At 42.5% G+C, this 25642-nt stretch overlaps 1 protein-coding gene across 1 annotated transcript in view; it reads left to right on the top strand.

The window, feature by feature from the left end:
* LOC306920048 (palmitoyltransferase ZDHHC7-like) overlaps positions 1–23288 on the top strand; it is a 52694-nt gene extending 29406 nt beyond the window's left edge. The window contains exons 4-8 of the mRNA XM_079496657.1: positions 5374–5498; positions 8325–8421; positions 12409–12490; positions 17630–17760; positions 19652–23288. Coding sequence (XP_079352783.1) covers positions 5374–5498; positions 8325–8421; positions 12409–12490; positions 17630–17760; positions 19652–19834 — 618 coding nt within the window. The 3' untranslated portion in view covers positions 19835–23288. The remainder of the gene's footprint in view (positions 1–5373; positions 5499–8324; positions 8422–12408; positions 12491–17629; positions 17761–19651) is intronic.
* Positions 23289–25642: the final 2354 nt, after the last annotated feature.

The following is a 25642-nucleotide window of genomic DNA, read 5'->3' on the forward strand; positions in this document are numbered from 1 at the left end:
TCGGCTCATAAGTCTTACTGCCAGTGTTGAGCAGTGTGATAATTAACTTGTGCAGTATTTCTCAATCGGTGTGCAGAGGGCCGGCACACTGGTGTATTAGGTGTAACCACAAATACAATATATACAACTATACAAAAAGTCATGAAATATCAGTACTTTGTGAGCATTCATTTGACAACATAAACGTAAAATCTATACCCTACAAAACGTATTTTAACCACATTCATGATCTGTTATTGGGGAAAATGTGTAATGGGTAATACACTTTATTTATGTATTTCTTTTTTTAATTCACACATTTTCAAAAGTAGTGATTGTGAAAATAACAATAAATGTGACAATACATCGCAATTCCCATTGGTGTGCCGCCCTCGGACACAACAAAGTTTGAAAACCACTGAAGGGGTTCTCAACCTTTTGGGCTGGGGACTCCCGTAAATGCTTTAGCCGTGTCTCGCGCTTTCCTTTTTTTTTTGTTTTTAATGTTTTTTTTTGTGGCTTTCACCTTTTTATTTTATATTTTTCTTATGGAGGGACAGATAGTAGGCTGACAGGAAATGGGGAGAGAGATTGGGGGGAAGACATGCAGTAAAGGCTGTCGGGATCGGGAGTCGAACCCGCAGCACACTGCCAGACTGGATTACCAGCCAAGGTGCCTGGACCACTGAGCCATGGCCCAGTCGCGCTTTCCTTTTGCAGTGAGTGTTGTTGTAATTTGTAAATGCTATGAAGTTATGCTACACGTCCTCGCAATCCATCGGTTGGATTAGCTATGACGTTTCCACACGTCCTACGGTCTAAATGGCTTAACAACAACTCAATGCCACACCAGACTTCCCGGTCCTTCATTGCCATCCCCAGTTCCTGCTTACTGATGCATGTGTCCCTATAGCGATGACATCAGGGAACGACAGTTTTCTACCTCTGGTCTGCTTTGAGGCAGGACTCCAGAGAAGAAGGGAAGATATAACCTCATTGTCAGCTCTGTAGCAGTGGCCAACAGACTGTGTTCTTCTGGATTGGACTTGTGAAGAAACACAGGGAAGGTTGCCGTATATTATATTAGTCGATGGGTGGCTCTTCCAAGAGAGATTTTGTGCTCTCATTAGAAGGTGGGTGTAAGTGCCATCCAGCCGTTTCTCCAATTTCTTTGAAAGTGTCCATGTCTCTGAGCCTCTGCGCTCTCATTAGAAGGCGGGTGTAAGTGCCATCCAGCCGTTTCTCCAATTTCTTTGAAAGTGTCCACGTCTCTGAGCCATAGAGTAGAATCGGCTCGACGGTCGTACTAAATATCTTTACTTTGAACCTCTTACTAAGATGGGACGACCAGATCTTATGCATGTCATTGCAGGCTGACCAGGCCATACCCTTCCTAGTTTGAAAGTCCTTTGGGGAAGAAGATGTATATGAATCCCAAATACTGTCTTGTAGGACATCAACCTGTTTCAGAGGAGTGTTGGTAATTGTTTTGATAACGTGGTTATTGCCTTGAAAATAGTCACACCCAAAACAACTAAATTGCACACATATCGCCCACTACAGCAGTGTTCAACTTTCTACACACTTCTATACTGTAACTCGGTGACCATTTCTCTGATCAGCACAATTGGGCTGGATTTGAAGGCCTGAAAATAGTAGTGATTTAAATTTGCAATGATACAACACATTGGGGAAGAACTTGTAATTCATTATTTGAAAATGATCCAGCCAAGCCTAAAGGCTACAGCAGCAGCATTGACTAAAGAGATTGTCTTCATTGTGGTTCAGCTTGTGTTGTGGATAAAAAAAAACAACTCCATGGTACTACGTACACAGCCCTAGGCTAGAGCAGGAGCCGAGCTGATGGAGGTTGAGCTGATGCATGTCACATATTGAGCACAGTCAGGCTTTTTCCTACATTGAGTCAGCAGCTAAAGGTTCCCACTGCTGAAAGGCTTTAAAGGGCAACTTTGTTTAATCAAAATCCTATAGATCTACTGGGAGGGCAGAAGAGAGAAGTGCAATTATGGCATGAAACTTCCCGTTGCGTTCTGTGTTAGAAATTACCCTAGTTCATGGGTGGGCAACTGGCGGCCCAGGGGCCACATGCGGCCCCCACCTTCACTTAATGTGGCCCCGCAGGTTAATATCAGAATACTGATATAGTATTGATTTCAGCTGTTACAATTCCAAACTCGCTTTAATGACTTCATGACTAGTATTAAATGACTAGTACTTAATGACTAGTATTAAAATGTTATTGTCTTTTTGTGTCCAATGTATTTATGTTAACAGTTCATAAAGTTAACATAACTATAACTAAATGCAATTGAAATTCAATAAAAAGGTTACTTTTCAGGATTCCAATTCAAAAATAGCAAAAAATTATTCAGGCTTTCAATTCAAATAATAGCAATAATAGCTGATCTACAAGCTCAAAACGCGTCGCATTGCGGCGCGTTTTGAGCTTGTAGATCGGCTATTTTTGCTACTACAGTCTTGCAATGTGGCCCTCTGGAGTGAGTGTGGAAATATAGTGGCCCTCTCCATCGTCAAAGTTGCCCACGCCTAGTTGCTATAAGATCTCAGTCAACCTACATTTAACAATGTGTTTTACCTTAGCTAGCTAGGTAGGCTACGTATGCTCTACATGTTCTAACAACACAATGATAGGATTTGGGTTAAACATGGTCTAAATTGGTCCAATTAAAGAATTTAAGCAGAGAGGCAGCAGACTTTTCACTTTGTTGACAGAAATAATCCCCCCCCCCCCCCCCCAATTAGGACCTGAGGGTCCTAATGGTGGGGGGATAGGATAAGAGGTGAGTGATGTAGGAAGGTAGTCAAGAGCATTATTACCTGCAAGACAACATTTGTGGTTTACCTGTTGAAGTGCCCTTGTGGACTGTGTTATGTAGGCAAAACTAAAAGAGAATTAAAAGTGAAGATTACAAACATACTGTAAGAGAGAAACGGGGATGAAAAATCTCCTGTGGCTAGACACTTTAACGAGGTGGGACATAAAGTCTGGTCTCTTAGGCTGACAGCCAAATCCAGCCTGAATCAGATCTGAGCCACATCCAGATAGGCCTATCTCACAGAATTTCCCCGCCCCTTTAATACGCCCCCTTTCGGGGCTAATGGTGATAGCGTGACGTCACTCCATAGACGCTACATGTTAACAGAGGTAATTTAAGAAGTCTACAACTTTTGTTTTCTCAAGGTAAGGTTTGTTCTATCTGTTCGAGCTGATTTACCATCTTGTTTGCTTCATAATAATATTGGTCTGTCACATTTTTACATTAGGAAATGTACTTAGATTCTCCAGAGAAAAAAAGTGTAAATGCCTAATGTTAAAGACACCACTATCTACCGGCGTGGAAAGCGGGCTGTGAGATAGGCCTATTGGAATCTGATTTGTCTAAATGAGTCATGTGACCATTTAAACCAATTGGATTTCAATCTTGATGTGGCACAGATCTGATTCAGGCTAGATTTGTCTGCCAGTGTAAATGGGGCCTTAGGTTCCAGGGTATAGAGGCTGTTCAGCCCTTAAAGAGAGGAGGGGACCGTGAAAAACTGCTGTTACAGAGAGAAGCGTGGTACATGCACACCTTACAAACTGAACACCCAAAAGGGCTCAATGAGGAATTACTACTAGGATGTTTTTTATAATACCTTTTCTAATTATCTTTCATAGAATGGTGTAAAATCTGAGTCTGTCTTTATAGAAGGGTCTTAGAGACCTGCACAGGTCAGATTTGTGGTTTATAATGTTTCCGATAAGGATCTTAAAACAGTGCCAATATATTGTATGTGGTTATTTTGTTGTATATTGTTTTGTTTTATTTTCTTGTTTTCTTGTTGTGATACAATTCTCCTAATGGAATTAACTTAATATGGAACATAACAAATTATGTATTGATTGATTTATTGATTGATTGTAATGATGATGTATATCGTGCACCCGGACCGTTTATAAGTGACACAGAAACATTGTTGTCTAGATTAGAGTTGAAGAAGGCCACTCGGCCAAAACGTCCATTGGTCTGTTGGTACCTGCTGGGGGTAAATCGAAACAAAACAAGAATCCTAATGGATAACGTGAGTGCTGGTATTTATTCCTTTGATGTAGGAAGGGGCCAGCCAGGGAGAATTTTTAAGTTTTCTTTCTAAACTGTACTGGCAGCCAATGGGAGAGGCCAGGACAGTGCTGATGTTTCTCCTCCGGTTGCCAGTTTGAGATGGAACAGGGATGACTGGCTCTGATGACACTCTGCTTCTGTCTATCTGCCTAGGCTGACATGTGGTCAGCTTGTAGATCTCCTATTTTGTGTTTGTGTTTGTGTGTGTGTGTGTGTGTGTGTGTGTGTGTGTGTGTGTGTGTGTGTGTGTGTGTGTGTGTGTGTGTGTGTGTGTGTGTGTGTGTGTGTGTGTGTGTGTGTGTGTGTGTGTGTGTGTGTGTGTGTGTGTGTGTGTGTGTGTGTGTGTGTGTGTGTGTGTGTGTGTGTGTGTGTGTGTGTGTCCGTCCGTCCTGGTGGAGATATGCACTCCACGTAAAGCCCCTTTCCAGTTGGGCTTCTGGTTCACAAACCTAGAAACTCAGACTCAAATGCCTGCAACCAACTCCGCATCCATCTGCTCATAATTGTACTTACTCCAGACTGACAGATTGGCCTATTATGACACATTGCATTAATGCACGGTGTCCCTGTATACCGTCTCTGTCGGGTAGAAACCTTGTATGTACAAACCGTACTTTTCAGGAACTGGAAAAATACAAATACAAATGTTCCGGTGTAGTTATTATTTAGTCACAAGCTCTTCTTAATGCTTCTTAATCCATTTTGACCTGGGAACGATTCTAAAAATGTCTTCTACATCCTGACAGTTTTCTGAAAAAGCTATGTTTATGTATTGTCGTTCTTCGATTTTTCAAAAATAGCAGACGTACAAGCTCGTAGCGCGCCACTCGGTGGCGCGCTATGAGCTTGTAGATCTGCTATTTTTCAATAGCTAAAGCATAAGATAATGCTAACCCTAACACCAAAAGGGGTTCCCTCCCAAAATGGGTTAATACACAAATAACCTAACCACTTATTCATTCATTCATTCATTCATTCATTCATTATCTGTTTTTTTGTGTTTGTTTATATATTGTGTGATGCGTTGTGAGCTTTTAGAGCTAAGTAGGGCATTCATTTACGAAATAACAATGCGACATTTTTGCCCAACATCAACGATACAGTATCCTGTGTGACAATGACACCCCTGCAATTCTTGTGTGTGTGTGTGTTGTGTGTTGTGTGTGTGTGTGTGTGTGTGTGTGTGTGTGTGTGTGTGTGTGTGTGTGTGTGTGTGTGTGTGTGTGTGTGTGTGTGTCCTCCTCCACAGGGTGCAGTTCCTAAAGGCAACGCCACCAAGGAGTACATGGAGAGCCTGCAGTTGAAGCCGGGCGAGGTCATCTATAAGTGCCCCAAGTGCTGCAGTATCAAACCGGAGCGAGCGCATCACTGCAGGTCAGAGAACACGTCATGCAACACGTCAACGGGGATTTTAACCCATTCTGGGCGGACACCCCTTTTGGTGTTTCTTGCATTATGTTATACTTTAGCTATTGAAAAATAGCAGACCTACAAGCTCATAGCGCGGCACCGAGTGCCGCGCTACGAGCTTGTAGGTCTGCTATTTTTGAAAAATCGTGGAAAGGTGGCGCAAATCTTTGAATATATTATTTCACAGCGAACATTTTTAACTCAAATCTTTGCTTCCAGGGAGTCACTGGAACAACATATTTTCAGATGGGGGTCCGTGGCCCAATAGAGATAATTCTGGGGGTCCTTGACATGAAATAAATCATTGAATATATGTTCTTTCAGAGCGAACTTTTTTTTTAATTTCGATGTCAGGCCTAAATGGGTTAAGCTGCGTTGTCTGTAACAGCTTCATGGGTAAATGCTAAGTCAAAACCTGTGTCCGGTAATGTCTGATTCATTCTATGGTACAAATGTTTCAAGTTTGCTACAATGGGATTCCAAGTGGTAGAGAATCCCATAGAGCGTCGCAGTTCCGTCCCCTTTCAAGACAACAGGCCCAGGAAATAATTCCCCGTTCATTTTTTTTCCCCATAGACATTTCTATACAAGTATGTATTTAAAGTTCTGTAAGCCTCGAACAAAGCCGACTCGGATCGTGACAAATCATGACAACAAACAAAAAAGAATTGGGCCGAACACAATTATAAAGAAGAAAAAAGGGGAGGTTACAACACTTTTGTTTGTTGTTTTTCTTCTTTGTAATTATTTGTTCGGCCCACAATATTGTGTTTGTTGTCATGATTTGACACGATCCGAGTTGGCTTTGTTTTGAGGCTTACAGATCTTTAAATAAATACTTTTTGAAATGTCTATGGGGAAAATGCATGGGGAATTATTTCCTGGGCCTGTCGTCGTCAGGAAAGGGGAAGGGACTGCGACGCTCTATTGAGGAACATTCAATGGTTTGTGGAATACCACTAGTGGTTAGGATTTGGCGCTCTCACCGTCGCGGCCCGGGTTCGATTCCCGGTCAGGGAACTCTGTTGTGGCAGCGGTGGCCGAACGGTTTGCGGAGCGGTCTTGATACCGGAAGGTCGCCAGTTCGAATCCCCGGACCGGCACGTTAAAATTACCACCGCTGAAGTGCCCTTGAGCGAGGCATTGAACCCCAACCATGAAATGTTCTATGAGCAGGGCGTGGCTGTAAACAAGCATATCAAGCTTAGTCCACTTACCCTGGGTAAACAAATAACTTTGCTTTGCTTTTTACCAGAACCAACCATCGTGTTTCTTTTAAAAGTCTTAAATTGTTCTTCTTGATACCTGCAGACACCCTGAAAATCATGCCTTCTGCTCCTTGTAAAACTGTCTCCCTGCCACTCCATAATGCCTGCATTTTGTTTACTATGTTGTCCACATTTCATCACAGCATCCCATCTCATGTAGTGCATTTAGTGACGTACTTCATAGTAAATCATAGTAAATCTCCATAAGCTGTCAGCTTTACAGCCTCGCTGTTGTAAGATTCAAAGAGCAAGTTTTTTAACTGCCGAGCAGATCTGATCAGATCAGTTATTATAACAGTGATTTTTGTTCCTGAAAGAAAGAAAGAAAGATTCTAACTCTACATGGATGCAGAACTTCTGTTCATTTCTGAAGGGAGAATACAGTGTTATATGTGTAACTAGGGGTGCAATAGTTAATCAAACTAAAAAGGGTCTGTAAAGTGACTACATGAGAAATAACCTTAAAGTCGCTGAGAGGCGATGGGATGGGCCAGGTTGTCAGACGCGCTCCGCTCCGCAAACAAAAGGAATTCGCTGGGTCCAAAACAATGCGTTTAAGGGGTTTTATTAAAGCAATGTGAATAACTCAAAGGGTGCTCGAACATAAAGCAAAGTAACCACACAGTGATCAAACGTAAATAAAGTAATAAAAGAAAGCGGTATAAAGCGGTCAACAAAAAGTATGGCGTCCCACACACCCCCTCTCTCTCACTGTGTGTCAAACAGGTGAACAGGCCACCTTCTTGAGTGAACCAGGTCCGCCCATATGCCCGTCAATCAATCACATTAACACCAGTGACGGCCCATTCATTTCATTGACCAAAATTACAATAATCCAATTCATGGCTCCTACAGGGTCAATGATTGATAATTTAATAAAATCTATTAATAATCAATGCCTATTTTTGGTGTTGTCATTATAGGCAAAAAGTAAAAACAAACAATAATATTAAAAAAAAATTATACATTGTGAAAATGGGAGAGCTGGCTTGTAGATCCATATTTTCCACTATTTTGCATTATCATTGTGCGACAAAGTATAAAATGTCACTTTGGTCATTAATTGATTTGTTGATATGTAGGCCTACATTTGTAATATTTTAAAAACCATGCTACTCAATTATTCGATTAGAAATAGGTTTTAAGTTACAATGGGTTCGTATAGGAAGGGGGCAGCTAAAAGAAATATCAAATATCTATATACTCACTCAAGCAACTTAAAAACTTTCCGGGGTGTTCACATAAAGCCAGCACTGTGCTCCTTGTTTGGATTTGTTCAAAAATTATTTATGTTTTGAAGAAAGTCTGTGACTGAAGACAACAGCAAAGCAATACTGAAGTTACACAGCATTGTATGATGGTGTCGTCTGGTGAAAATAGCCACTACTGCTATTTAAGACTGACGGACACTAGCTGAAGTAAAACAGGACCGAGCGTGTACAGTATCTGCAGAATCGGCAACCTAATGGTGGCAGAGTGAGACCGATACACTGATGTTATGTCTTCTCTCTCTCTCTTGCAGTATTTGTAAAAGATGCATCCGCAAGATGGATCACCACTGTCCCTGGGTGAATAACTGTGTGGGGGAGAAGAACCAGAGATACTTTGTACTTTTCACTGTAAGTACACGGTACACTCTCTCTCTCTCTCTCTCTCTCTCTCTCTCTCTCTCTCTCTCTCGCTCTCGCTCGCACGCACGCACGCACGCACGCACACAGTACAAGCATATTCTGACACAGTTCTTTTCACTGGACTGTATAAGTAGACACACAGCCCCAGTATTCATGACACAGGACTTTTAAACCTTATTTATGATCCTAGGCCTTTGAGGATGATAAAAATGTATATGGGACAAACAAAAAGACATAAATATCCATCTGCAGCCTGGCAGACCAGCTCATTTAAATTGTATTAAACTTAACGCTCTCTCTCTCTCTCTCTCTCTCTCTCTCACACACGCACGCACGCGCGCACACAGACACTCACTTTCTCTCTGTCTCCCCATGCTCTCTCCGAGAGCTTTTTCCATCTCTTAGAGCAACTAAAGTTTCTAACGTACACACACTATCACCACTAGGGGTGCTTAGTGTTAGGCTTTGATCCATTCAGGTTCTGCTTATCGATTCCAGTTGTTATCGATTACACATTTCAAATCCATGAAACTATACTTTTACCTGTCATCATGGGCACCGGCCCACTCTTGAGTTGGGAACGATGCAAATTGGGAAGGATGCAAATAGGGAACGCATGCCTCACCCTGTCATGCAATAGCCGTCATACCTGTTGTCAGAATACCCGCTGCAACCGTCTGTCTGCCTATGTCCCTTTTTATATCCATATATGGAGATGCCTGACATGACCTGTTATCACAGGGGTTCTCAACCCGTGGGTCGCGACCCCTCGGGGGGTCGCCAAAATATTTTAGGGGGTCCCCAAATTATTAAAAAAAAAAAAAAAAAAAGAATTAAATTATTTTCACGATTTTTCAAAAATAGCAGACCTACAAGCTCGTAGCGCGCCACTCGGTGGCGCGCTATGAGCTTGTAGATCTGCTATTTTTCAATAGCTAAATTATAACATAATGCTTAAAACACCAAAAGGGGTTCCCGCCCAAAATGGGTTAAGGTTATTGTAGCAGTCAATTTATATTGGGGGTCGGGAGGGGGCGGGGCGGGGGTCCCGAGACATTGCCAAAGCATTTCCGGGGGTCCCCGGCCAAAAACGTTGAGAACCCCTGTGTTATCAGACAGTATATGGGTACATGGGGTATCGGCAGTTCAGGAAAGTCCTTGTCGAATGTGTGGAGAAATTGTCTGAAATTGCAAACTTGACTGTGAAAAGTGGACTGACTAATCAAATGGCAGGTGTGGGGAATTCGCTAACTCAAGCTACGGCTGGGATTGGCATGGCTCATTTGGGCCACGCCAGAGCCTTTTCTGGCAGTTCTGGACAACCACTTATCCAGCCGATAAGGCGGGGGTGGGACTTTACGCAACCGTAGTCTTAAATGACGCTATGTAGCCAATCTAATCTTGAATTGAATCTACAAGCTCAGGCATAGAAGCTCACAACGCATCGCCATGAGACGCACCATGAGCTTGTACCTGTATAGAGCGTCGCAGTCCCGCCCCCTACCATGGACCAGGAAATGAATCCCAATGCATTTTTCCCATAGACATTTCTTAAAGTATTTATTTAAAGACGGTTACGCCGTGGACAAAGCCAACTCGAGTCGTGACAACTCATGACAACACAAACAATATTTTGGACCAAACAAATAATTACAAAGAAGAAAAACAACAAAAAAAGTGTTGTAACCTGCCGTTATTTGTTCGGCCCAAAAAATTGTGTTTGTTGTCATGATTTGTCACGACTCGAGTTGGCTTTGTCCGCGGCGTAAACGTCTTTAAATAAATACTTTCTGAAATGTCTATGAGGAAAATGAACGGAGAATAATTTCCTGGTCCAGGGTAGGGGGCGGGACTGCGACGCTCTATATCTGTACATTTTTAGGAAATTGTGGACACATTTTAAATTTCGAATTTTTCTTGTCCCTGACACAAACATATTTCCATATGGGGGTCTGCGGCCAAATATGTAGCAGTTTGGCTGTCCTTGACGGGAACAGGTTTGAGAAGCTGTGTTGTAGACAGTGCAGGCTGTGTGTGTGTAGACCATGGGTTTTCAACAGGTGGTCCGTGGACCACTGGTGGTCCTTGGAGGTATTGCATGTGGTCACTGACCATGCATTTAGTAATGTAGGATTTGTTGATTTGTCTTAAATGTTCTTTCCACTAGTTGAGAAACCGTGAACTGCATGACCTGGTGACCTATGATGAGCCCATCCATGTAGTAATTTACTGACAAGTTGGAGTTCAAGAAATTCAACAGAAAAAGGGAGTTAGATTCTCAAGAAGGGGGAAGTGCACCGGATTGTCTGGTTGAGTCATTATTATTAGGACATTTTACCAGTAGTAGTCAACGGTTGAGAAAGATGAATAGCAATTGTTAACTTGCACTAATCTTAGGCCATATCCCCGACCCCACCCAACACAATAGTGGTCCCCAGGTTGATTCTAAGTCAGGGTGTTGGTCCCTCGTTCACAATCAGTTGAAAACCCCCGGTGTAGACTAGACAGACAGTGAGTACAGCTCCCTGTGGTGGTAAAAACCAGTCCAACGACACTGCTCTGCGCTGATGTTGTACACAACACAACAGCCCAGTGAGTAATGCTGCCCTCCAGAGCTATCCATCATTCTCCTGGCTGATACCACCGTCGACCGCCAGCAATTCTGGTTGTGCTCTCGTACGCTGATAGTTGATTAGATCAGTGTGCTTCTAAAAGTGGTGTCCGGGAACCCCCCAGGGGGTCCATGACGGGGGTTTCAGGGGGTCCCCAAAAAACATTAGGAACTATTTATTATTTATTTATTTTTTGGTTATTAGGAAATAGCCGATCTACAAGCTCACAAGAGTGTCAAGTCACACGTTGTGAGCTTGTACGTACATATGGTATTTTTGAAGAATGTTTAATACGCTCTTACGGGTCACAAAATCTTTTCAGATGGGGGTCTGCAGCTAAATATTAATTTTGGGGTCCTTGACATGGAAAATCGTTTTAATTCTTCTCGGTTCTATATATGTTTTATATTAAGTTATACTGGGTAGTTGTATTTTATATGTACTAGCCCTTACCCGTTGTGAAATACTTGCCGCCTTGTGGCAGCGGGGGGGTACTGCGCCCTGTGGCTGCGGGGGGTACTGCGCCCTGGGTGCGTTTTCGCATTTTTAATTCACTAATAAATTCATTATTAATTTATAATTTTCGTTAAGACCTCCATATTATTATGGTCAATGCCTGTGTGAAAAGTGATTTGTGTAGGCAGTGAGGAGCTACGGCAGTCACAGTGACACACAGACAGACAGACATTCAGACATTGTCAGAATTATAGTATGATGATTATAGTTATATTTAGGTTTTAATGGGGTCATACTGTATCCTCTAAAATGTTGCGTGGGATGAAAGGATGTATTGATTAATCGGTCAACAGAAAACTTATCATGTAAAATATATTTGAAATTTGTGACCAGCCATTATTTTATTACCACTTCACTGCCATATTTTACCATAATTCTGTGGTCTAAATAATCTGCATTAATCAAATTAACAATAATCATTAGTTGCACATGCATACAGCTCTAATGTTGTTTACATTAGACTAAAAAGTACACGATTCGCCTCCGATATAGTGGTATGAATATTGAAAAAAGTACCTCAAAATTGGGAACCCCTTTTGGTGTTAGCATTATGTTATGCTTTAGCTATTGAAAAATAGCAGATCTACAAGCTCATAGCGCGCCACCGAGTGGCGCGCTACGAGCTTGTAGGTCTGCTATTTTTGAAAAATCGAAGAACGACTGACATAGAAACATAGCTTTTTCAGAAAACTGTCAGGATGTAGAAGACATTTTTAGAATCTGATCTCAGGTCAAAATGGGTTAAGTATACTATTTGAGAAAATATACTCATCTTCTCTGTACTCATCTTCTCATTCCCTCTCCCTTCCCATCCCTCATTATTTCTCCCTCGTCTTCTCCCCTACAGATGTACATTGCCTTGATCTCTGCCTACGCCCTGGGACTCAGTGGGATGCATTTCTTCACCTGCATCAAAGTCCAATGGAACCGTAAGCACTCTGATTACCGCATCCTCCCTAATTTATGCTTGAGTCGGAAATGTGGCGGGGCGGCGCCGCGTGCCACTCGACAGAGTTGGGATCAAACACTTGTTCAGTTGACAAGACGTCATTTTAGAGTCACGCTGCACAGCACTTCTTCACCAAAGCATAAATTAGGACCTTTAAAAGCAGTACTTCAGTACAGCCTTTATTAGAATGAGACAAACGGAGGTGGTTTAAGGCCTGACGTCGAAATAAAAAAAAAGTCCTCTGAAAGAATATATATTATTCAAGATTTGTGCCGCATTTTCACGATTTTTCAGAAATAGCAGACCTACAAGCTCGTAGCGCGCCACTCGGTGGCGCGCTATGAGCTTGTAGATCTGCTATTTTTCATTAGCAAAAGTGTCTAAGTTTCTAATAGCTAAAGGAAGGGCGACTGTGGCTCAAGAGGTAGAGCAGGTCGTCCAATGATCCATGGGTCGGCGGTTCGAATCCCGGCTCCTCCTGTCTACATGTCGAAGTGTCCTTGGGCAAGACACTGAACCCCAAATTGCTCCCGATGTGCTGGTTGGTACCTTGCATGGCTTCCGCCGCAATTGGTGTATGAATGTGTGTGTGAATGGGTGAATGTAATGCACAAACCATCTCAGTGTGGTACAACAGCTGCACAGTGTCTGACCGGAAGGCCCTGCAACGGGTAGTAAAAACTGCCCAGTACATCATTGGCACCCAACTCCCGTCCATTGAGGATCTACAGCGCCAAAGATGTCTGCGTAGGGCGAGAGGCATCCTGAAAGACCCCTCTCACCCAAACCACAGACTCTTTGCCCTTCTTCCATCCGGGAGGCGCTATAGGACTATTGGTTCCCGCACTAGTAGGCTCAGGAACAGCTTCTTTCCTGTTGCTGTCTCCCTGCTGAACTCTGCCCCTCCTCAATGACACTGAACAACGATACCCCCTTCCTCCTACCCATCTGAACTCTCATGCTCACACCATACATACAGTAGTGGGTGGGTGTGTATATATATATGCATACTTAAGTTCTTATTTATACTTCATTGCTTATTTTCTACTTATTTTTCTATTTATTATATACCACTGTACATACTGTACATTCTGTACATTCATCAAAAAGTATATTTATTTCCATTACTGCATTACTGTATTGCATTCTGGCTGGACGCCACTGTTCATTTCATTGTCAAAGTATTTGTATACTATGTGCAGTGACAATAAATTGAATCTAATCTAATCTAATGTAAAGCGCCTTGGATAAAGGCACTATATAAATTCACAATTTTTTTCTTTTTATTGTTATAACATAATGCTTAGTTAAAACACCAAAAGGGGTTCCCGCCCAGAATGGGTTAAAAGCCAGAACTAATGGGAAGGAACAAAGGCTTCAAATCAACACCACGCAATTATTTTAAACTTTTTTTTTAAACGATTATATATAATGCAAATACCGTAACAGATCTACAAGCTCACAATGCAACACTGTGAGCTTGTGTATGCCATTGTACAACAAAGTATCTTACAGGGTTTAGTGGCTAATCAAATGAATCGATTGTAAATTACTTCACACCCGTGTGAAGTGAGGGGCGCTCTTATCATCGTGCAACGTGCATCATCATACATTCGGCCAATCAGAATTTGCGTCCTCACCTTCGTCTTCAATGTTTGTGTTACGAAATGTCCTCAAAAAACGTTTTTTGTATGGACTTGTTGATATATAAAAATCACACCCGTGTGAAGTTAGGGGCGCTCTTATACATCATCTCATGACCAACTGAATTGATGTGATTGGTTAGCCGATTTGCTTGTCTACATATGACAATTTTCCCTTCATTGTCAATGGCATTTAATGTTTGTGTTGCCACAAATCTACGTCATATTTGGATGACATTAGACCTAATTTCTCATTTCATTGTCAACTGTGACTCTGCCACGTGACGCCATGTTGCTACACTGTCAATTTCTTGAGTTTGGGTGAAAATGAAGCATCATTTTGACTTTTAGAAGGCTGCACATTATATGGTGGAGTCACTAACCATTGCAGATTCACTGCCACTGCATGCGTTACGAGACATGTAAAACTAAATCAGTCACAAGATGTATTTATATTGGCCACATGACGTCTCACGTTGTCGACGTTTGTTTAACTGCTGCCCTAAACAAACTCTTTAGAGTCTTTAGAGAGAAAGAACTTGTACAATAGAGCGTTGCAGTCCCGCCCCCTTTCATGACGACGCCAGGTAAATGGTAAATGGTGCATTTATATAGCGCCTTTTACATAGATTGTGCATTACATTCACCCATTCACACACACATTCATACACCGATTGCAGCGGAAGCCATGCAAGGTACCAACCAGCACATCGGGAGCAATTTGGGGTTCAGTGTCTTGCCCAAGGACACTTCGACATGTAGACAGGAGGAGCCGGGATTCGAACCGCCGACCCATGGATCATTGGACGACCTGCTCTACCTCTTGAGCCACAGTCTCCCGGAAATAGCCAGGCCCAGGAAATAGTTCCCAATGCATTTTTCCCATAGACATTTCAAAACGTATTTATTTAAAGACTTATAAGCGTCGTATAAAGCCAACTCTTGTCGTGACAAATCATGACAACAAACACAATATTTTGGACCAAACAAATAATTACAAAGAAGAAAAACAACAAAAAAAGATGTTGTAACTTGCCGTTTTCTTCTTCTCTCTAATTATTTGTTCAGCCCGAAAAATTTTGTTTGTTGTCATGATTTGTCACGACAAGAGTTGGCTTTGTCCTGCGGCGTAAACGTCTTTATATAAATACTTTCTGAAAGGTCTATGAGGAAAATGAACAGGGATTTATTTTCCGGGTCTCTCGAGGGGGCGGGACTGCGACGCTCTATAGAGCATCTGCTCTGTGCAGTTCATTAGAGCAGTGGTTCCCAAAGTGGGGTCCGGTGACCCCTCGGGGTCCTTGAGGGAGTTCCAGGGGGTCTCCAGCTAAATGATAGTTTGGAACCAAATGGGCCCTTATGGGTCTGTAACTCTGAGAGTGTACAAATGGACTCTCAGAGTTAGATTAACATTGATTTTACGATATAAATTGGGGTCCCAGAGATGGGAATGCCATTAAATGGGGGGTCCGTAGACTAATGCATGTCAAACTGGGGGTCCTTTAAATTAAACGGGTTGAGAATCACTGCTGCATATCTCTTCAAACGGGGGTCCGCGGGGCTAATTAGTGTCAATTTGGGGGTCCTTGACATGAAAAAGTTTGGGAACCACTGCATTAGAGCATTACTGCAGAATACACACACATGCCCACGCACACACGTGCACACACACACACACACACACACACACACACACACACACACACACACACACACACACACACACACACACACACACACACACACACACATTGATTTGCCTCCTGGGTGTGTCAGTGCAGATGAACCAGCACATGCTGATAGTGTTTCAACTCCCCCACACTTCCCCCCCTAGAGCATAACTCATTGCTTGCTGTCGGGCAGAAATCTCGTATCTCCATATTTCAACTTTTTGTTTCTTTGTTATTTAATGCCTTACTTCATCACACTACAGTGCAAGCTTTTATAAATATTGAACCCATTTTGGGCGGGAACCCCTTTTGGTGTTTTAACTAAGCATTATGTTATACTTTAGCTATTGAAAAATAGCAGATCTACAAGCTCGTAGCGCGCCACCGAGTGGCGCGCTACGAGCTTGTAGGTCTGCTATTTAAAAAAAATCTTTGAATATATATTCTTTCAGAGGACTTTTTTTTTTTTTTTTGGTGTCAGGCCTAAATGGGTTAACAAGAGCTTGTAATTATATAATAATAATAATAATAATAATAACTACATTGGATCAATTGAAAGAGTTTTTGACAGTTTCTCCCCCCGACGGCGACACTATAACCCATTTACACCTGAGGCCGATTCTAAATAAATTGCAAACAGTTTTCTGAAAAACCTGTGTTTGTCTGTCAGTGGTTCTCAACTTTTTTCATGTCAAGGACCCCCAGAATTATCTGTATTTGGCCACGGACCCCAATCTGAAAATATGTTGTTCCAGGGACCCCCCCCCCCCAGAAGCAAAGATTGAGTTAAAATCACACCCGTGTGAACTGAGTGCTGCAACTCCGTGTGGGGGTCCCCGGTGGTTCCGGCGAGCCGCCCCGCGTCCGAAACGGTCGAGAAATAACAGAGTTACTGTGTGGGGAAATTAGCAGACACCTCTCCCTCTCTCTCTCTCTCTCTCTCTGTAATTAGCAGGCAACACTATCTCTCTCTCTCTGTTTCTAGCACAACAGTGCCACTTTTTCCCCTACTGGTACTCTAAACATAGGGACACGTGTACACAGGGACATTGCTGTTCCTTGGAGTGGTTGCACCACTGAAAAATGTTCGCTCTGAAAGAAAATATATTCAAAGATTTGCGCAACATTTTCACGATTTTTCAAAAATAGCAGATCTCTACAAGCTCGTAGCGCGGCACTCTGCTATGAGCTTGTAGATCTGCTATTTTCCAATAGCTATGGTATAACCTAATGCTGAAAACACTAAAAGGGGTTCCCGTCCTGAATAGGATAATAGTGTGGAACAAGCTGTTTAGTTACTTTTGTGGCCTGATTCTTTTTTATTTTTTATTATTATTCTTTTTTAGCTATTTTTGCTATTAGACGAAGACGTTGTGTTCACGGGATGTTTGATTCCACGACACCGGCGTGGACTAGGGCATTAAGCAACTAGTCGACTAGTTTACTAGTCGACTAGTAAATCCACTAGTCGACCTTGTTGGTACTAGTTGACTAGTTGATAAGAAAATAAATAAATAAAGTTTATTTTATTTTTATTTTTATTTTTCCCGATTTTGTAGGCCTCAAGATCAGGTAGATTATAGGTATAGTTTTTTTTTTTAAGTTTTTTTTTTACATAATAGGTAGTTAAACAACTCGACTAGTCGACTAGTAAACTAGGCAACTAGTCAACTAGTAAAAATGACTAGAAGTGAATGCCCTAGCGTGGACCAATACATAAATGTCAGATGAACTGTTGAGTGTTGCTACTTCCTCACGACATCATCTCATCCTAATTATTCTCCCCATCCCCCATTGGACCACCAGAGTGCGGTGGCTTTTCCCCAGGCGTGTCTGTCCTCCTGCTCATCTTCCTCTGCCTGGAAGCTGCCCTCTTCCTCACCTTCACGTCTGTCATGTTCGGCACGCAGATCCACTCCATCTGCAACGATGAGACGGTGAGTTTCCGTTCATCACCTCCCTTTGTCGGCAACGCCCGAGTGGAAAAAAACATCGTTTTAACCCCATTTCAGAGACGGTCACGGCCACACAGCCAACTCAAGGTACGGCCACGGAGCCGACTTGGAGACCCAACGCAGCTCCTCCAAGGAAAACAAACAAATTAACGGAGCTGAACGTGAATCCCCCCCACCGCCCACCCCTTTTTTTCCCTCACTGTATATGTTTCTTTTCCCTTTTTACCTCCTTTATGATGAATTCCTGTTCTGTCTATAGAAGTGTCTATTTGTACGTCTCTAAATGTTTTGATGATGTGAACATGGTGGACCCTATTGGAAACAAGTGTAATGCTTAATTGGGTCGTCCACTCACAGTTAACAGCCTTTGTATTGAGTTTGTGCTTGAAATGTACTGTAATTCTGCAAACTGTTAATAAATTCTTCAATCAATCAATCAATTTCATACTTGATAGACAAAAAATTATGTTTTTGTATGGTTGGTACAATAACTGCTATTTTGGTACTGCACAAAGCCTGCCTGTGTAATCAGTGAGTACTAATCACTGATCTCTGAAGTCATGGCCTGTCAAAACACAGGACAAAAAATAAATAACACATTTTGATACAGGCCAGAAACGCGATAAAGGTTTCTATCCATCTATAATGAGTTATTTTCTTCTTTTTTTTTAATGTTTTGCTGGTCTGGAGAGAATAGGCACTTGCCACAAATGTCTGAAATCCATTTTGTTTTTGAAGAATCAACATTGTATCGGTTAGTGTAACTCTCCGCCCCAGGCTCTTATCTGTCTAAATTGAATTGCATTTGTCAATGTCTAATGTTACCAAAATAAGATCATATAAGATGGAGTTACGTGCGAGCAGTGTGTGGCCAGGGTGGCCTGGGCAGCTGTATGACTCCCAGCCAGAATTATTGTCTCAATCTGGCCCTGACCATAAGTGGTGCTTTGTGCATGTTGTTGTCAAATGGCTGTCACTACAGTGCGTCATACATATGTAAATGGCTGTCAAATGACATACAGTACAGTGCGTCATACATATGTGTGACTGATGTCACACGTAGGCCACATGAAGTCTGAGATCCACATTGGCTCCAGTCTGTGGATCTCAGATTTCATGTGGCTCCAGACTGCTTCACATGATAAGGTTTTTGAGTGGTGTAAACCACTCCTACGACTGGCTTTGTTAGTTTACGTGTCTGTCTGTCTGTCTGTCTGTCTGTTCGTACCAAAAAATGAGCATGGTTGCTACGGTCACCCAGTTCACCCGGGTGTGATTTCATTACGTCAGACATGACGTCACACGGGTGTGATTTTTGTATTCATTCTTACATTTCCCATCATGCCATCTACATGGATGGCACCATCCACTGTAGACGGTTAACAGTTTGACGGCCGCTAATTGTTTACTCCAGGGTTCCACCGCGCGTAATACGACATTCCCGCTATTTGTTTAATGCGTTTAATTCGCTGTTTTAAAATAATTAAAAAGACCTCATGACGAGGCCGTCGCGTTATGATGACGAAACCGGAAATCAAGTCATCATCTGGGCTGCTAGGGCTTCTGGGAAATTGAGCTCAATGTAAGTGGACGGGGGGTTTGTTTGGACTACAATGCCTCATAGAGGCGGATCCTGTACCACATTGTAATGGCCGCTGGTGTGGATGATCATAACATGCCGAGGGACCATTTTTCGCCGGATTTTCAAAAAGCCCAAATACTTTAGCGTATGCTCTAAAGGTAATGAAACAATCTCGGCAGCGTAGAATATTTGATTAAATAGCGGGTAGCGCGTATTTCGCAGTAGAACTGTTAATGATGGACGCATCATTAACTGTGTAAAGCTAATCCTTGTAATTTGTTTTCCCTCCAGGAAATCGAGCGTCTTAAGAACGAAAAGCCGACATGGGAGCGTCGCATGCGCTGGGAGGGGATGAAGTCTGTGTTCGGCAGCCCCGCCTCTCTGCTGTGGTGTAACCCCTTCACGGGCCTGCGTCTACGGCGCCTCCTGCTGATGACCCGCGGGCGGCGCACCGGATCCGAGTTCGCCATCTGACGGACCGGGATGGGAGCAGAACGGTGCGGTACGGTGCCAACTCTTGGCCACCAGACACAAGAGCACCTCTCATTGGACGCCCTACCTCAGTGGTTCTCAAAGTGTGGTTCCCCCCCCCCCCCCCAGGGGTCATTGAGGAGTTACGACGGGTCTGTAACTCTGTTAAAAGTAACACTGAGGAGTTTATAGAGTAAATTGGGGGTGGAGATAAAGCTCATATAAAAACCCAGGGGTCCTTTTAATGAAAATGTTTGAGAACCACTGCCCAGAGAACTACTTTCCTCCCTCAAGGAAAGGGCAGTCGCTTGAACCCTGGGACGGCCCTGCCTGACAGGGTGAGTGTCGAGTAGACAGACAGAACCCTTGAGTGGGACCTACACTACTGGAACCATGTGCTACGATTGCTCCCACATGTTGATAGAACCATCAGCATGGCTCTGTATGAATTTATGAAAAAACTCTGTCATTTTGTTTTTTTCAAAACAAGGAGCATTTAAACTGGACAGTAAAGAACTGCAGAACAGAACTGAATTGACTCTGCACTGGTATTTAACGCAAACCGAGTCCACGGTGTCAATTTGACCTCGTACTCCTACCTAAGCACAGGATGTCTAAAAGCTCAATGCCTTTCTCTACATGGAATCAATTATCAAGAAGGTTTATTTGCCACTACTCATACAGGTACAGGAAGCCAAATACAAGTACGCGAGGTCCTCTAAAGTTCTGTGCCACAACAATATACAAAGACAATAATAAACTAGAAATGCACTCCGTCGAGATGCCAACTTGCTATTTGTGCACAAGTAGACCGTGTATGGGGCGCACGCCAATAGCGGAGGATGGTGGTCCCTTATTGGCTGTTGATGGTGACGCAACCAAATCTGTTTCAAACTCACGAGGTGTCATGACACACACACACAGACACACACAGACACACACACACACACAGACAGAGAGAGAGCTATCATCAGTGGCTACAAGACAACTGGACCTAAATGGAAAGACCTTGACATCATTTCTAGAGAAGCAGAGCCTCTTCTGGTCAGGGACATATACGACACTGACGGTGACTTGGAAAAACGGGGAGAGGAAACAGTGCTTAAGTGGAGTACGGCGCCCGTCAGACGTGGAGCTGTGCTATCTGGGTTTGCATGTGGAGCAGCTCAATGGTGCAACTTCTCAGCCTGCTAATGGGAGCTGTTACACCTGATTTACACTTCAGTTGTGCGACACCAACTAAGGTTGTGTTGTACACAAACATGTTTTTGTTTTCCCAGTGTTTTTTTCTAAAACAGTGCGTCTCCAAGTGGGATCTGGGGACCCCCGGGGGGTCCTTGAGAAGCTTCCAGGCGGTCCCCAGCGAAATGAGTTCATATTGCATCAAATCGGTTTAACCACTTTAACGTCAGCTATTCGAAAAATCACCGATCTGCAAGTTATGAAAAATGTGGAACATTTTGGAATAGCTTAAAACACAGATCTTCTCTTATAGCGGTCCTGCTTGACATGAAAACCTCACTATCCTGGGGTTTCTAGCATACTTAGCGTAAGATACTCGGCAATTTAACAATTTAAAACATGCTGTATACTGCACTGAGGAGGAAAAGAAACACCTTGGTGAACACAGCTTCTAAGTGGATTCCAACCTTTTCTGGATCGGGACTCACTTTGAAAACCTTGGAAGCATTCGCGGCCCACCAATTTGACCACTTAACACTTATGACGCTGCCAGAGTTTGTCAAAATAAAGGTGCTAGAGTGCCAAGCAAATGGGCAGATTTTACTCTGAAAAGCCCCGCCTTCCATTTCCCCCCAAAACCGGGAGGTATAATCTTCCATTACTACCTTGCGCTGTCAAGTCTCATCTCTCTTTAGAAGCGTTTATATTCCAAACGAGATGCTTGATTAAATCAGAAATTAGGACAGAACATTGCCGTTCTGATCAAGACCATGGACAGCGGCATAGAGTCAGAGATAATAGACAGTTTTGACGGCCCGTAAACAAGGAAGTGAATGGCAACAGGAGCTGTCAAAAAATGGATTGCAGCGATCCCGTGTTATGATTGATTGATAGATAGATAGATAGATTCTTTATTTATGTGTCATGCACCAAAGGTGCCCAGCCCACATGGACTTGGACTTGGGCTTGGAGGTTTTTTTTGGCTCCCTTTCACACAAACAAAACATTATGCCTTTTTTCCCAAGCTTTACATAAGAAATCAGCTAAAACTAAAATACCTTTCCTACAACAAAATTCTAGTTTTTCATAATCATCCAACCAGAAAAATAGTTGTCATTTTACAAAATAATAAGTGTCTTAATTCATCATATAATGGGCAGTAAAACAAAAAAATGAATTAATTTTCAATTTCTTCCAAATCACACACTAAACACATTCTGTCCTCAGGAGTACCAATGAATCTACCCGTTTCTAAAGCTAATGGTAAGGTCCCAGAATGCAACTGTGCACAAAAATATCTTTGACTTTTTGATACATTTTGTGTAACGGGCCATAATTATTTTTGATAAGTCAGTTGCTGCGAGAGTGAGGTCTAGCCAACACCAACTCGGGATTCCTGGATCGCTGCCCTCCACAAATTCCTATCAGGTTCTTGAGCTCTGCAGTGTTGTTAGCCAACGATACTGTATGTTCTTAGTTTGGGTTTGTACCATAAATCAACAGCCCAACTCTCCTTATACCCAAGGAACATACAATGACAAGTCCTACAATGACTCCTGTGCAGTAAAAGGGATTGTGACATGTCATTTATCTTAATTTTCTTAGGTTTTCTGAGCTCAATTGCACCCAAAAAACCTGAACTTTTAACATTCAGTAGATTTTCTGTGGTCTGGGGTTTTCTGGCTCAAACAAGTGCTCTGATTTTCCTGCTGTTTGTGATGTCACAGCCTGCAAATCCCATATATGTCAATGGGATTTGCCAGCAGATGTCACTGTTTTCACTGTTTTGCCTGTTTTCATTGCAGCTCAAAAGGCTTCCAAACCCAAGTAGAGAACGCTCTAGACCACAGAAAATCCACTGTGTGTTCAAAGTTCAGTAGTGGTAGTGGCTCCCTACAATGGAGCCAACAATCAGTCAATCAATCAATCAACAAACAAACACACAAATAGTCAAACAAATATCACTCTGCAACATAAATAACTCAAACTTTAACCCCGCGGAGCTTCTGCTTTCTGGCATGACACGGCACTTTTGCTCTTCACCACAATGGAGACATCACTTAAGAGTTGAAACTGGTTGTTCATTTTCCAACCTGTCGAAGAACTCTTTCGCACTCGGGCCATTCATTATTCATTATTCATCTCTGAGCCGCATCTTTTGTAGTGAAGGAGGCATCTTCATCAGCTCTGTCTTGTAGTACTTATCAACCATGGCCAAGCTGTTCTCCTTCCGGCTCTCCAACTCGTCCATGTGCTCTTGTGCTTCTTTGTGAACCTGCTGAATAAAACGAGCACAATGATATTGTGGCGACTGATACACAACTCAGGAGCAGAGAGTCAGGTTTGCCCATTCACTAGGTGGTGGTGTTCTGCTTACCGCCCAATGCTGTTGCCCTCAGCCTCGCCTCGTCTCTGGAGAGTGGATCTGTTAGTGAGGCAGAGAGTTCCTCCTTTTATACTGCTGCGCTCAGGTGCGCTGATGAACGCAGGTGCGCCTAGTTGTCTGAGTTGATGATGTGGGAAATATCTCCTGTCAATCACGCGACCCAAAGGTGGCTTATAGTCGCTCTCTGCCTCCCTCTATCTCCAGAGCGGCGCTTGCATGTTGGGCGGTAATTAATCATTGAGACGCCACAATATGTTATATGATATCATTAAGAAGGACCCAAGGACGCCTATACACGTCCTTAGCACCCTGCGTTTATTTATTGAGAGGACGTATTTACACGTTTTTAGCACAAAAGGTGTTAAGACGGCAGCCGAATGAAAGTGGTCAGATGGGTGAGCTGTGTGCATTTTCAGAGCATGTTTATTTGGATAAACACTAAAATAGTTTACTTTCACTTCTAAATGAACCTGTTTCTGCCCTACGTATAATTCAGGCTGTAAGTTGTAGTAAAGGACCAACACAACCCTCCTCCGTCAACACAATGCCTTGGTTGTTTCGCTCCTATTTTTAAACATTGTTTTCCACATTTTGTCTTTTAACAGGGCATTACAAATGAGCATTTTGAGCACAAGGATGCTGGATCATGTGTTGTATTGTTTTATTTGTCATGTCGGTGACCACTGTTGGTGAAAGAATACTTGGTGATTATTGAATTACTGTTAACATTTTTTACTGCAAATGTTAATTTTGACAATACTATACTATAGTTCCCCTAATAAGTATATATACATACATACAGTATAACATACACACACACACACACACACACACACACACACACACACACACACACACACACACACACACACACACACAGTGTGCATACTGTATGTACAAATCTTGGAGAATGGAACAGCGTGAATGTCAAGTACAATAAATTACACTGTAAAACATTTAATTTTAAGTCAAAGTGCAATACACTCAACACGTTTTGGCCTGGGGGCCTAAATAGCATTGGCTATTTAAGCTATATCAATATAATATTGAAATGTTGGCCAACCCTTCATACTGTATGCTACTTGATTCAACATATATAGACTATATTTGGTCTTCTCTGATCTCATCTGTTGTTCCAGTTCAGACCACCTCATGTGTTTCCATAGCGATAAGGCGTTGACCCCTCCATTGCTGATTTTAAACAGAATTTGGTATAGGAATTCAACTGCTAAAAAGACGAAATGCTATTGAGTTTGAGCCTTAATCTTTTTTTTTATATATGTATATTTATTTGGTATGCCTTCTTAATCGAGTCACAATACAATTGATTAATTTGTAGTGTACTAGTACAGGTGTGTTCCTCTGTGGGGAATGCAGGCCTCTGTTAATAGATGTATAGATGCTGACATCATGAAGAGTTCAGACGAAGAACCATTGAAGTCCATATGAGTATAAATGTATAAATGTATAAATGATGGATAAGGGGGGTCAGGACAGAAGGAACCTTTGAGGGATGGGCCAGGATAAACTATGGACTTAAATGGTTCTTCATCTGGTCAAAATGATGTCCTATAGCGATCACAATTGAAATCCTAAAGAAGCACTTCACCCATGTTCAGCCTTATTTTCATATAATTGGTCTTCACGAATTGGTCTTCACTAATGCTCATTATAAGACAATTTATCCGTCTTCGGCTGTGGACAATTCAGCCTTGTTAACCCCAATGATTCCATTGGACGGATTTGATGATGTCATTAGAGTAAGGTTTCTGAACCGTCCACAGGCCATCCCTGAGATGCAGAGCAAGTAGACAGACATAGTAGCATCTTATAATGAGCATTAGTTACGTCACTTACGTGTATATGTATTGTATCGGCTATTCCAGTTATATGATGATACGGTTGATTGTATTATTTAGCCGCCACATTGTGATGCAATGGATTGAAGGGGAGAGCTTGAAAGTACGTCATCACTGTCGGATGGAAACCTTGTATGTCCCAAAATGTTACTTTTGAGTAGCCTCGGAAACCCAGACGTTTTTATTTCCAGGGAGAAAAAAAAAAGTCTGGGTCCGAGTCCACTTCAATTCGGCATAGAGTAGCGCCAACATCGCTCACACTCTGCTGATTTCTGATCGTCTGCACCTTTGTTAAATTGACACACACACGCACACATGTACACACACACACTCCTCTCTCTGTCGCTCTAAGTAATTAGTCTCATGTCGTGCAGCTGCGCATAG

This window comes from Electrona antarctica (genome assembly GCF_951216825.1).
Source record: "Electrona antarctica genome assembly, chromosome: 3".
In the NCBI taxonomy this organism is placed as follows: Eukaryota; Metazoa; Chordata; class Actinopteri; order Myctophiformes; family Myctophidae; genus Electrona; species Electrona antarctica.